Source organism: Solanum lycopersicum, chromosome 4 (assembly GCF_036512215.1).
Source record: "Solanum lycopersicum chromosome 4, SLM_r2.1".
Classification (NCBI taxonomy): Eukaryota; Viridiplantae; Streptophyta; class Magnoliopsida; order Solanales; family Solanaceae; genus Solanum; species Solanum lycopersicum.
In genome coordinates, this window is record NC_090803.1 from 4,526,010 (window position 1) to 4,540,849 (window position 14,840).

The 14,840-nt window shown below is 31.7% G+C and overlaps 1 protein-coding gene, 1 long non-coding RNA gene and 1 other non-coding gene across 3 annotated transcripts; all 3 read left to right on the top strand.

Moving 5' to 3' along the window:
* Window positions 1-1,357: 1,357 nt before the first annotated feature.
* On the top strand, window positions 1,358-6,380 carry LOC101261218 (uncharacterized). Its single transcript, XR_182625.5, has 2 exons — window positions 1,358-1,774; window positions 6,043-6,380. It is a non-coding gene; the product is annotated as an uncharacterized lncRNA (long non-coding RNA).
* Window positions 6,381-7,020: 640 nt separating this feature from the next.
* actin lies at window positions 7,021-10,668 on the top strand. The gene is made up of 5 exons (NM_001330119.1): window positions 7,021-7,156; window positions 8,922-8,993; window positions 9,115-9,508; window positions 9,713-10,326; window positions 10,439-10,668. Exons 2-5 carry the CDS (start codon window positions 8,934-8,936, stop codon window positions 10,502-10,504), a joined length of 1,134 nt encoding a protein of 377 aa, NP_001317048.1. The 5' UTR covers window positions 7,021-7,156; window positions 8,922-8,933; the 3' UTR covers window positions 10,505-10,668.
* A 417-nt stretch (window positions 10,669-11,085) lies between these two features.
* Window positions 11,086-11,158, top strand: TRNAK-CUU (transfer RNA lysine (anticodon CUU)). Its single transcript has one exon. It is a non-coding gene; the product is annotated as a tRNA-Lys (tRNA).
* Window positions 11,159-14,840: the final 3,682 nt, after the last annotated feature.

The window sequence follows — 14,840 nt, forward strand, 5'->3', positions numbered from 1 at the left end:
TAGAAAATTATTTCTAATTGTGATTATTATTTTTTCCCTTCTTCGATCCTCTTGTGCAACAAGAGTAATTGGTACTTCTTAGTATAGCTTTTTAATATAATTTTAAAGTTAATCGACTTCAATATTAATGAAACTCCGAATATAAAAAAAGTTCTAGCCAATAATTCCATTTTTAGAGGAGACATGTGGCCATTATTACATGGAGGATCAAATATCTCAATTATATGTCACTTTCTAGTGGAATTGGTCCACTAAATCCCTCTTGCAAGGCTATAATGATCCAAACTATCACGAAATTAATTATAATTTATGGTACGTTATATCTTAATTATAAACCATTAATTAAGATTGTGATAAATTAATAAGTATAATTTTATTTTTTTAGTCAAATATAAATTCAAATCCATATAAATACAATAATATTTCTATTTGAATTGTTTTAATTTCAATATAAACTTTAATTTAATCAGATCTTATATCAAATCATGAAAGAAAATTCTTTCACTTTAAGGGCTTTACATTGCGACTAACTCAAGCCTTTAAGGATGCCCAAGCTATTTAACAATTTCATAAAGTCATAGGAACGTGATCATGTAACTTCTACCGATAAGATTTTTTTTTACAAAAAATAATAATAGATCTTTTCGAAGAATACGTTTGTTCATAAATTGTATTTCAAAATTTTAAAATAATATTAAGAATTAATTTAATAAGTGTTTGTTTATTACATTGGTTTGTGATTTCAATGTCAAATTTAAAATATGAAATTTGAAAACAATATATATAAGTTTTTGAGTGAAATGAGAACATGATATACGAGTTTTTAAGTGAGTGCTGAAATCTCAAATTATTTATGTGATTGTTATTTGGCCTAATTTATATAGTTTTAGAACAAAATCATCTCCATGAGTTAATTGGTGAGATTGAGTTACACCTAAAATTCATTTCTTTGCGAGTGTTAATATAGTCTTGCATAGTCTCTCTTCATAAGCTAAAATTTGAATAAGTTAGACTCAAGATCTATTGATTTATCAGTGTAAAGAAAACACATGACAACAATTTTTTTCTGATGTCTGATTTTGGACAATTCTCCACTCGTGAGCTAGTTTTCGAATAAATTAGACTCAACATCCATTTCTTTATCGATATAAAAGAAAAACATAACAACAATATTCTACACTCATGAGCTAGTTTCCGGATAAATTAGACTCAACATCCATTTCTTTATCGATATAAAAAAAAAAAAACATAACAACAATCCTCCTTTCGTAAATTAATTTTAGACAATTTTATTCTCTCCTCATGAACTAACTTCTGAAATTGAGTTAGACTCAACATCTATTTCTTCATCCATGTAAACAAAATCACAACAACTAATTTGAAACGAGCACAATTTTCTTAAAAGTCTCTAAATAGTTATTTACTTTAAAAAAAAAAGCTAAAATAGTAATTTCATTTTTTCATTAACGAGTAAAAAAAACTTTTAATAATTAATTTTGTTAAATAATTTTGTTCACTCAGATTTTTTATTATTATTATTTTGCTATCACTGTTGATTCTTCTTCTTCTATACACTCTATAGTTGCAGAACTCCATTTTCATCTTCGTTAACCGGAGAATTTTTGATTGATAAAAGAAAAAAAAAATGAACAGAAAATTCGGTGGTGGGAAGCCGCCAACAGGAACTCCATCAATGGCTTGGTCGACTGTAGTTGTTGTTGTTTCTCTCCTTGCTGGTGCCTCCGTTGTGCACAACTTTTTCAAACCTGATCTGGTAATCTCTGTTTCTCAATTTCGTTTTTACGTTTAGAAAATCCCCAAAAATTGATTGATTATTGAAGTGATATGGACTCAAATGAAGTGATTCGGTATTGAGAATTTGTACGGCTTGTAACAATCGTTGAAAACTTACATAGCTGATCCAGCTTGTTTGAATATAGATATGATAATATGCTCATGAGGTCAGCAAGTTTGTTATGTGGAGTGTTACCTGTTTGATAAAATGTCTCTATGAAATTACAGATATGTAATCACTGGTGCTAGTTTAACAACATATTTGTGCCATCTTTGAACTAGGCTTAGTTATAAAATTGGATTTATTATAACGTATAGTATGTATGAGTGTAGAAGTTTCCTATAGTTTAGAACTTTAGATGTATTAATTTGCATGTTTTCTAGCAAGTGTGAAAAGTCTGTGGTCTTTTTTCCTATGTCTTTTACTTGTTAGATATAATGTCCCTGTTGAGTTTATGGCCATCTTATTATCTATGTTGATCTGACTATTCAAAAATGTCACCAGGGTGTATCGAATCCTTCAAATGTAGTGTGAGCAACGTTTTTGTAGAGTGTGAGCAACTTAATTATAAATGATCCTAGTTGGGAAATGTTAAACTACTAATAAATGGGTTGCATCTCTAGATGCGCACAAGCTGACTTCCTTTGTAAAGCCAGCAAAGAACTTTTGGGTATATGATGTACAGCGTCCAGAACTTTTTCAAACCTGATCTGGTTACTCCCCCTTGACTTTTTCCCTTTACACTTTGGCTTCAGTTTTACAAACCCATAATTTGTCCTGCAAAAAGAAAAAAATGATATAAGAATGATATGGGCCCAAATGAAGTGGATTCAATATTGAGAATTCATATGGTTTGTACCAACTGGTGAGAATTTATTTAGCTGAATTATTTTGGTATTGAGACTTCGTAAGTGAAGATTTTGATGCTTATGCTGTCGAAAGTATGTTTAAGTTGGTGTTTGATGTATAACAACATTAGTATTTGGACATTTAGTCGTGTTATTAGTGATATGATTATCTGGCAAGGGTGGACGATCTGGCTGTTCTTCTATTTCACTTACCTGTTTGAGTGAATGCCCTTTTGAAAATCTGGTTATTCAATAAATGGTGCTGGTTTAAGACAAATTGTGCCATATCTGGACTATATTTAGCTATAAAAGTGAAAACTTTGTGGGGTATAGTATAATGTATGAGTACACATTTTTTCCTATGCTTGACTGCTCATTTGTAATTAAAATGTAAATGCAGGATGCAAAATGAGACTGGCATTGTAGTCAGCATTATTAAAGTACCTATTGAAATTTAGGTGTATTGCATGGTAGTATTTTCTACTAAGCGAGGAGTGTGGCCTTGTCCTGCGTCTTTTACCTGGATGATATAATGCTCCTTTGAATGTGGCTTTCTAATGAATAGTGCCAGTCGGGAAATGTTAACTATAAGAAGCGTGTTGCGTCTATAGATGTGCACAACCTGACCTCTTTCATAAGGCAACTAAAAGTTGAAAAATTCTTTGGGTATGTGATGTCTACGAACAAAACAAATTCTATGTGATACCGCAGTTTTACTTTCAAAATGGTCACCCTCCTCCAAATGAATTGAAGGAATGCTGCTTGTTTCGGATAAATCAGTTTTTCTTATGGTCACACAGATGGAATGCAAACGAACAATAAGTTGTAGTTTACAAATTGATTTCTACTAAGGAATTTGAGATGATTGTGGGTATGTTAGCGACCTTTTGATTTGAGGCTTCTTTGTTCTAGATTTTATCCACTTTAACTGTTTTCTTTTGCAAAAAAGAGAACAAGAAAAAGAGGGGGTGGGTGATCTGTGTTGGGATTTTATTCACTGAACAGCATCAACTAATTGCTAGTTCCATACAAAATTGGTAAAAATGACCTGTCTCCCTTTTAACTGAAGTTCATCATAGTATATAGTGCTTTGTGTTCCAAACTTTTTAGTATTTAGTGCTTCAATTCTTCCTTCAGAGCAGCTGTGAATCCTTTCTTTTTTTGAAGATTAGTAATGTTGTATTCTTCAGCATTGGGAATGCTGGCCACCTTCAGAAACAAGTTACAAAGGAAATAGACTCTAGCCTTGCAAAGCTCCTAGAAATTCTACTATACAGTTCTGTTTACACCAAAAAAATAAAGTCTCCAGGCAGTTCCATTTCACATCATGTACTGATCTGATTTTGTCTTCAAAACACCTTCCATTCCTCTCCCTCCATACTGACCACCATATGCAAGAGAGGCTTATCCTCCACCATTTTTTCTGACTTTTACTTCCCTCTCTTTTCATCCAACAACTCATTAGATCGGCTGTATGTTCAGGCATTGTCCACACCGTCTTTGTGAGACTGAAAAACATGTTCTGCAATTGGGCAGTGAATTTACAGTGTAGGAACAAGTGAATTCTTTCTTCCGTACCCTTCTACTAGATACACAATTTTATTCCAAAAGTTTTATGGACCTCCACAAGAATTAGTTGCAGCAACATTTGTGCTAGAAGATGTGGTAGACACATTCTATGGACCACCACCTTTGACAATCTTAAGCCAAAATTTCACTTGCATGTGGAGAAAATAAATAATTTCTGTTTAACATCCATTTAGAATAACAATAATGAAGTAAGAGAAGGAATAAAGTGCACCAGGCAGGGTTTTGGACTAGTACAGGATTATATAAAGCACTATGCATAGCATTATGATGAGATAAACAAACTCACCAATTAAGTACCTCTTTATACCTATATATTTATATTACTCCACCCTCAAAATACAAATTAACTTAAGTTGGAAAAAGTAAAAACGTGTGCCTTGTGGGTGGAATGAAAAAAAAAAGTATCCTTCCCACTAAGCTTATGAGGGTATCTTTCAATGTTCATAACCACTAAACTCCAAACAGGTTAAGAAATATGTTTCAGTGATGTGAAACATGAGGTAGGCGTAGAAGAGAGACTTGACATACAAGTTGTCCCCAAGAGAGATACATTTAAGAGACCCTTTGGGGTCTCTGATCCATGGAAATGGTGAGATTGATGATGATGTCACACATCGTATTAGCATGGATGAAGTGGAGGCTTGCATCCAGCGTGTTTTGTGACATGGATGTACCACCAAAACTAAATGTATGTTTTACCAAGTGGTGGTTAGACCGGCTTTGTAATATGGGATTACGTGTTAACTAGTCAAGAACTCACAGGTTTAGAAGATGCAAGTGGTAGGAATGAGGATGTTAAGATAGATATGCGGGCATACTAGGAGTGATAGGATTAAGAATGTGGGTATCCGAGATAAAGTAGGAGTGGCCTCCGTGGATGACAAGATGAGGAGGGGAGACTGAGGTGGTTTGAGCATATGATGAGGCGCGGATGCCCCGGTGAGGAGATGTGAGAGGTTGCGGTTGGCCGAAGAAGTATTGGGAGAGGTGATTAGAAAAGATATAGTGCTTTTTTTCAGCTTACCGAGGACATGACCTTGGATGGAAAGATATGGAGATCGTGGATAAGGGTAGACAGTTAGTAGGTAGTTAGGGGTTGTCGTATTACTAGCCTTTTCATATAGTCTTTGGTTTGTTGTACCTGTTATCACCTGGTATTATTGTAGTTCTTAATTTTGATATTTCGCAGCACCGTCAGTTGATTACTGTTTTCAATTATCGCACTATTTTATTGGTTCACCGTGGTCGTTCCTATATTTTCTATGCTATTTTCTTCTGCTTTATTCTTGGATTTACCGCGCACTCGATTGAGGGTTTTTCCAAAACAACCTCTCTATCTCTACGAGGTAGTGGTAAGATCTGGGTGCACACTATCCTCCCCAAACTCTAGTTGTGGGATTCCAGTGGATATGTTGTTGTAGTGTCACTGGGGTGGGCATGAAGGATGAATAGTTGATATTGACACTACAGTCTGCACTATATAGATATCTAGCCCTACATGAACTTGTTGAATCTTGGCAACGAATTGCAAGAAAAATACTCTCTAATACAAGGTGTTTGATGTTTTTTGGTGACATTATTCCAAATTGAAACATCGCTCATCCTTATTGCGAATATTGAGAGCATATCATTATTCGGAAGATTGGTTTGTTAGATGAATTGAGTGTTTTTCATTTGAAATATATTGGTTTTAGTTATACGTTTCTAGGAAATCTTCATCTTGTATTTATCTATATACCATCTATTTACAAGCTCATACTTCTTCCTCTTGGTTCATATTATAATATTTGCTCTATCGTTGAATTGCAGACTCTGCCTCCTATAGAAAGCATAGATGGAATCAAGCAGAAAGATGCAGAGAATCAATAATCTTTTATTTCCATTCAATTAAGTTTTGATAAATTTTATGAAATTGTTGTTCTTCCCTTTGTATTTGACAGATTTTTCTTTTGTAGCAGCAACACAGAAACCAAATTTAGTTTTTTATGTTTTATACTAGGTTGTGCTTTGTGCATGTACCCCTTCTATTTTGTCCATAGTCGATATTGATGCACTAAGCTTTTGCTATACGAAAGTCTATTTCAGAAAAGGTAGGACTACAAGGGTTAAGTGTACACAACTTTTAGTAAGAAGAAAGTTACTCATAATTATGATTATGTTTTCTATTGATGTTACTGCGAATGTCTTACAAGTTACAACTATAAAGTACACGATGTTGGATCCAAGTATCAAACTTAAGTGAGTCCAAAGGGCCCGAACCATCACCCATCTGGTGAACTTACAGACTTTCTATATGTTAAATTTCGATTGAGTGGTTCGTTCATTCTAATCTATCATTGCGTAAAAGGTTAATATGACTCATTTATTATACAAAATAAAATATTTTGTAACCTATTTATACTCAAACTACCTCATTTCTAAGATCATATCATTGATCAAAAACATAGTGTCAAATACTATTTAATCATTTCCCCTAATACTTTTTCGATCCACCTCTATCTTTTTTCAATACTTTTTTCCTTTTATTTCTGATTCTAAAAATTTCATTTTTTGATTTAATATTAGTACTTATTTAGCAAAATTTTTTTTAAAAAAAAAATGAAGGAAAAAGCGATAGAATAGGGAAATGCCAGTGTGTGACAACCACTAATGAGTAATGAGGTAATGATAGCTTCCCACGACGTGTTATGCTGACTGTCACTCATATCATTTCATCACAGATCCAACGGCTCACATTTCTTCTCAAATCTTCAATATATACTCTTCCTGTTTTCTCATTTTTCTCTTAGAGAAGGTTAGAATAGAGAAGAAGAAGAAGAAGAAAGAGAGCTTTTCCACATTTTGCATTCCCTGACTGTTTGCTAGTGTGTGCCCCCCCCTCTCTCTCTCCTCATCTCTCTACCAATTTTCTCTCCGAAAAAAGGTACGTTTCATCTGCATTTCATTACAATTTCAATCGATTTTTTTCGCATTTTTTTTCATATTGAGGTGTAATTGATCGATTTTCGTAGTAATTATTGTGTTTTCGATCCGTAGATCCGTTCATCGGTATTTTTCGCATTTTTATGGTAATAATGTTTGATATTGAGTTGTAATTGATCCATTTTTGTAGTAATTATAATGTTTTCGATCCATAGATCTGTTCATCGGAATATTTTGGTGTTAATTGTTTGTTGATATGTGGAAAATAGTATCAGAATTGAATGAGCTAGCATATTTATGGATTTTGTATATATGGCATAGATATTGTTTATCCATGGAAACTGAATTATTTTTCTCCTTTTTTTTTATATATTGAGGTGTGATTGATCGATTTTTGTAGTAATTATTATGTTTTTGATCCATAGATCTGTTAATCGGAATATTCAGGTATTGGTTGTTAGCTGATATATGGAAAATAGTATTAAAATTGAATTAGCTAGCACATATGGCATTAGATATTGTTATCCATGATAGGATAATTGTTTTTTTTCTTTCCTTTTTTTCTCTTAACACGGTTTTCTCTTTGATTCCTAGTTCCGAGAAAAAGTTATAATGCATCTGCATTTTACAATTTCAATAGCCTTTTCTCGCTTTTTTGATCTTTATATATATGATATTGAGGTGTAATTGATCCATTTTTGTAGTAATTATGTTTTTGATCCATAGATCCATTCGTATTAATCTTCCCTTGTTGATTATATGGAAAATAGTATCTAAGTTGGATGAGCTTAGAACATGATTTTGCAGTATGGCATAGATACAAGTATCCATGAAAACAGAGTTGTTCTTTCTTTTACTAGGATTTTGTTGGATCTGCTGAGTACTTTTTGAGAGTTTATGTACTATTGAATTAATGTGATGTAACTTTGTGTGTTAACTGATGATGTCGTAGAGTTCTGGAATTGCTCAGCAGAAGCAAATCTAATAGTGATATTTGTTTCAATTTGATCTGATGATCCTAGGGAAATAGAACATTACAGATGCCTTTGATGATTATCCCGTTTATTCTAATGATTATAACGCACTGGATTTGGGGGAATATGGAATCTGAATAATGTGGTTTATTTGAGTCTCATTGTAGCTTTTGTGTGAAATAGAAGCTATTGAGTTTTATGTGGGTAAATTTTATGAAACTTGAAGTGCATTATGTATTATGGATCGTGTGCAGTTATAAGGCTTGCAAAAAGCTGTACACTGTACCTATTCAACCTAATAAATGTAAAATCCACCAAAAACTGGTGATGGTTATATCAGTTATCCATTATCCATGGCAAACCAACTTTGTTAGTGTATCTCGTGAGCTGATTTAATATGCCCAAAATCTCTGATGCTGTGAAACATAATTCTACTTATTTGTTGATGCACTGATTTATCGATAGCTATAATAATATCTGTAATTGTTAACATACTATTATTCAATTTATGTGCGGAGCCTTTACTTTGTCATCCGTGCAAAGAGAGAATATATTTCTCGGAAGACTGAAAAAATAGAGGTTCGAAGTAATAGGAACCTTTGACTGAAGGAATAGTATATGAACATCTCATAAGGTGTATTCTAATATGTGGGACTTTCTGTGTTCAGCTTATTTAAACTTGTTTGTTATTTACAAATAGCGAAAACTCGTATAAGGAATAAAGATATCAGTATCAGATGATAATTTTTTGGACATATACATTTCTTACTGTGGTTTCGTTTTTCAATGCAGGAATAGCATAAGATGGCAGACGGAGAGGATATTCAGCCCCTTGTCTGTGACAATGGAACTGGAATGGTCAAGGTAAGCTCCAGTGTTTTGTACTACAGCAGAGTTGACCTGCCATTTTTTTACTGATGCTTATTACCTTTTGGCCCATTCTGTTTAGAAAATTAAGAGATTCTTATATTGGTTTATTATCTAGGCTGGGTTCGCAGGAGATGATGCTCCACGAGCTGTATTTCCTAGTATTGTTGGCCGCCCCCGCCATACTGGTGTGATGGTGGGTATGGGTCAAAAAGACGCCTATGTGGGAGATGAAGCTCAATCGAAGAGAGGTATTTTAACTCTTAAATACCCAATTGAGCACGGAATTGTCAGCAATTGGGATGATATGGAGAAGATATGGCATCATACTTTCTACAATGAGCTTCGTGTTGCCCCTGAGGAGCATCCTGTCCTCCTAACTGAAGCCCCTCTTAACCCAAAGGCTAATCGTGAAAAGATGACCCAGATTATGTTTGAGACTTTCAATACCCCAGCTATGTATGTTGCTATTCAGGCTGTACTCTCACTGTATGCCAGTGGTCGTACCACCGGTAAGAAAATTTTCATTCTTTATTAGCATAATTACTTTATATGACTGACATCTCTCAACTTTCTTGATGCTTCTACCTTGTAAAGATCTTGCACTTATATGATGCTTTGTGGATATATTTACTTATTATAAGTTACAACCTTCTAATTTTGACATGATTGTTATCAATTGAGTTATTACTTCTAATTCTTTTTCTTCTCCACAGGTATTGTGTTGGACTCTGGTGATGGTGTCAGCCACACTGTCCCAATTTATGAAGGGTATGCCCTTCCACATGCCATTCTCCGTCTTGACTTGGCAGGACGTGACCTCACTGATAGTTTGATGAAGATCCTGACCGAGCGTGGTTACTCGTTCACCACCTCAGCTGAGCGAGAAATTGTCAGGGACGTGAAAGAAAAGCTCGCTTACATAGCTCTTGACTATGAACAGGAACTCGAGACTTCAAAGACCAGCTCTTCTGTTGAGAAGAGCTATGAGCTCCCAGATGGGCAGGTGATCACCATTGGTGCTGAGCGTTTCCGGTGTCCTGAGGTCCTTTTCCAACCTTCAATGATTGGAATGGAAGCTGCAGGAATCCACGAGACTACATACAACTCTATCATGAAATGTGACGTGGATATTAGGAAAGATCTTTATGGAAACATTGTGCTCAGTGGTGGTACTACCATGTTCCCAGGTATTGCTGATAGAATGAGCAAAGAAATTACTGCATTGGCTCCTAGCAGCATGAAGATTAAGGTGGTCGCTCCACCAGAGAGGAAATACAGTGTCTGGATTGGAGGCTCTATCTTGGCTTCCCTCAGCACCTTCCAGCAGGTTTGCATTGTCCCTTCTGCCTATTATAACTTTGCTGTTATTTTGGGTGTCTATCCTACTTAGAAGTTTGACAGTTACTGACGGTGTTTTCTGCTTCTCTTATTTTCTGTAGATGTGGATTGCAAAGGCAGAGTATGACGAATCTGGTCCCTCTATTGTCCACAGGAAGTGCTTCTAATTTTTCCAAGATTGACAATGTTGGTGAAAGGAAAAGACTTCTTATTTCCTACTGGACCAGAGATGCAATTGTAGTGTTATATTCTGGCTTTATTTTCTGTATTTTTGTTCTCATGTTGGATTGATGATATTGAGAGGGCAAAGGAGTTAATTGTTGGGTTATGTTAATTCTTTTATTTCTAATGACTTTCTACTCTTTGTTATATTTCTTCCTTTTTGTGTTCCCCTCCCAAACCCCATTTTTGAGGTAATTGAAGGTTGGTAAAAACTTACTCACATCGTGTGTTTATATACATGATCATCAATTAATTTACGCATATTTACACTTCATTAAATCATTTCAGTATGATAAAAATAAATGTGTTGGGGTGTAGACACCAGTTGGTATAAGTATTTAAAACTGAAAATGCCCTGACTAGGCAAGAATCTTGTTAATGGTTTATTATATATCTGTTGACTAGTGGATCAATGCGTGTTAATTGTGATGGGTGCAAAGATTCATCATATGAAGTCACTTGATTCTTAACGAGCTCAAATTCTTTATTGGTTATAACAAATTGTACAAGATCATAAAAAACAAAAGCCCGTCTAGCTCAGTTGGTAGAGCGCAAGGCTCTTAACCTTGTGGTCGTGGGTTCGAGCCCCACGGTGGGCGGTTAATTTTGTTTTAATATTTTTTGTAGGTTTTTTAAGTGGCAAAAAATTACATTGTATATTTAAGGTATTTTAAAGAATTTTTATATTTATATATTGATTTTGAACCTCCTGAATATAAGATTAGTGGTTGGTTTAGAGGTTCAAATCACCACTGTTTCAACATCTCAAAATAATTAATATTTTTATGAAGTTATATATTTCAATTATTGATATATAAAAAAAGGAAAAACTATTTAGACATACTTTCGTACCATAGATACATATAATCCTACTGCTTCAAAAATATTACAAATACTACCATTTTTAACAAATATACCATATTTTTTTATAAAAAAATAGATACACAATCACATTAAATATGGTAATTAATAATCATTATGACATTATGTTTCCTTAATTATGAAGACTTTTTTTAATTCAAGTTAATTTATCTCTTTTCAACACCACCGTTTTCCTCCCAAATCACACGTTATTATCATTCATCTTCCATTACCACTTATTCTCAACGAACTCAATGCATATTTGGATATACAAATTTCATACTCAACTCTACAGAAACAACATTATATATATATAGGTGTAATTATTCATTTTTTTCGATTGATGTATTTTTATTTGATACCATTTTCATGTATCTATTCACAGACATAGAGAATTTTGATTTTTTTTAAAACTTTTTTTTGAATTAATGATAATACAAATACTCCACAATCGTGATTTGTTTCTAAACTCATTTGTTTCAATTACATTTCATATTTAGATATACATAATTATATGTGTGTTTATTATGTAACTGAAATACATGCTTTTGAATATAATATATAAAATTGATGTTTGATACATCGAATTAATAATAGATACATAAAATTAAAATTATATCATATAAAAAGATACATGAAATTAATATTATATCATATAAATATATACATGACATTAATAATAGATACTTTTATGGTACATATGAATCTATTTGTATGGTACTCATATATCTAAGTGTTCTGTTAGGCGGATACAACATATATTGTTAATAGATACATCAAAAATTAATAAATTTTATTATTTTAAAATTAATAAAATGAAATTCATAAAATTGCATGATCAAAATGTACATGTTTTTGTCTTTTATAAATAATATTAACGATTTTATTATTTCTTATAATAATAAAATGAAATTAATTAAACATAGATACACTCCTTGACTTCCGCCTTACATTAAGAAAATTGGTTACAATCAATTAATTTAAACAAATAAAATATGTATTTTGATTTTCAAATTCGACAGATACATGTATCTATTGAGTTTAAACTCATGTATCCTAAGTATGAAATATAATAAAGAAAATAGTATTTAAAACTATCGAAAATCTGAGTAATTAAGATTTATGCTATAGTGAAATTTATATAGTTTGCCCTATAAAAAATGTCTCAATTATTGTTGTATAAAAAAGGTAGAATGTTTATGTATATTGACTATGGTCGATATAACGTTTTATTCTCTCGAATGGTCAGAAGCAATTAATTAATGTCATAAAAGAATAAACAATGTGATTCACAATGCTTCATGCTTAGCTGCCGCCTGCTTGCAAAATTGTCAACTGTGGCACAAATCATAAGTTGTTAAATACTAGTAATAAATTGAATAATTAGACCACATATGCAAAATGAAATTAGTATAAAGATATACAAATTTAAAACAAAATAGATAAAATAAAATTAATACGATATAATTTTACATTTGTATAACTGATAAATAATCGAAGACATTACTAAGTTATATCAATTCGATATCATATATAAATAATTGAATCAGATAATAATATAAAATAAATGACGATACAAATTTATGCAAATCTAACATATTTTGCAAATAATACAACAAGATAGATAAGATGAAAATTTGATAGACTCGTATCGATACTAAATGATTTGTAAATAATATAACGAGATAGATAAAATGAAAATAGTAACAAATCATATTAGTCCGTAAACAACATAACTAAAAAAGGTGAAATAAAAATAGTATCTAATCATATGAATCCAACATGATATTTGATTTCGATCGTCAACTTTAGATATATCCAAATTAACACATAAAAAAAAAAAAAACAAGTGAAAGCAAAACATCTCAATATGATATAATATACATAGGACGCAATGTACAAGGCGAATTGTCACATAATGTTTACTTGTTCAATTCATAAAAAAATAAATATCTATTCATACAAACTCAAAGTTGAAATACAGAAAAATAAATTGAGTCTAAATTAAAAACACGTTTAAGTAAAATATCGTTTCAAATTGTAAGTTTTTTTTTTGGTTTCCTTATCCGGTACCCACATGAAACCTGACTAAATTTGAATTTGCATCGAAAAATCCCAGTAAAATACTCTCCAACAAAGCAATTTCATACTCAAGGGAACTCGAACTCGAACTCGAAATCTCTTGATTAAGGAGAAAAGTATGATTTTTTTAATTTAAAAAAAAAGCAATATTTGTAATAATAAAAATAAAATAAAAAACATAAAAAAAATCTTGTGGATGCAATCTGCTGGTGTCCACCCACTTTTTGTGATGCCTTAGGATTTCTGTGTACCCTAAAAACTATGAGCTCCTTTAGCACAAGGTTAGAAAAATAAAAAGGTTCACCAGATTTCGAAATGACTAATATAACCCTGGATAAATATATGCTTTTCGAATATTCACCTTTAATAATTTTGTTTCAAATACTTTTTCTTTGAAAATGTTCTATTATAAAATTTGTGTTTCAATGTTTTTTTTTTTTTTAAAGAAAACATAAAACGGAGGGATGAAAATACAAAGAGTGTAACTACTTATTGAGAAAAGTTAAAAAGATAAAAAAGAAAATTAAAAATAATATATATCCATAAAATATATTTTTTACCTTATTTAAGTAATGTAAACTTTTAGCAAAATAATAATTTTTAATTAGATAAGGGTGGCTCCACCACTATAATCATTTTCAAATGGTTCTTTGGTGTTTGGTTGAGTCACAAGTGAGTAGTCACTCTCTCAAATATTTATCATAATTATATTCGATATTTATACAAAATAAATAAGTATATATATATATATATATATTATTTACATGAAAAAGGGCAACTCAAATATATTTATTTAATGTGATGTTTTTTAAATTTATTAAAAGAAAATGACGTTATTTTATATTTATAATTTTTTTAAAAAAAAAATTATTGTTAATGTTTGCATTAGAATTTAATCATATACAAGATTTATTCAAGTGAAGTATTCTTTTATAATGATTTTTTAATACTAAAAGTCCGAATCTGAAATCTCTAGTCAATAAAGAAGTATCCCATCGACATATGTTGCATTGCATCCTTTGATGTTTCTCCTCCCTCGTACATATGTTTTGGACTTAAATACTGGATATAAAAAGAAAAAGGAAAAAAACACTCGTATTAAAAAAAAAATTATCAATTATTTTTTATTTTCATACTCCATATTGTTAACTACTAATTATATTACCGCTTAATATTATCGGAATATAAATACCATTAGAATATATATATATATATATATATATATATATATATATATATGTATGTATTCAGATGATATCAGTAGTGGTTCAATAAATAGAAAAGGAACAATAAGGTAAATAATTTGGAATGTGGGCCAATCAGATAAATATATTGAGT

Excerpts from the sequence above, each read along its gene's own strand:
- actin (NM_001330119.1), top strand. The coding sequence starts at position 8,934 with ATGGCAGACGGAGAGGATATTCAGCCCCTTGTCTGTGACAATGGAACT. Across the intron at positions 8,994-9,114 it reads ATGGAACTGGAATGGTCAAG|GCTGGGTTCGCAGGAGATGA; the intron begins GTAAGCTCCAGT and ends TTTATTATCTAG. Across the intron at positions 9,509-9,712 it reads TGCCAGTGGTCGTACCACCG|GTATTGTGTTGGACTCTGGT; the intron begins GTAAGAAAATTT and ends TCTTCTCCACAG.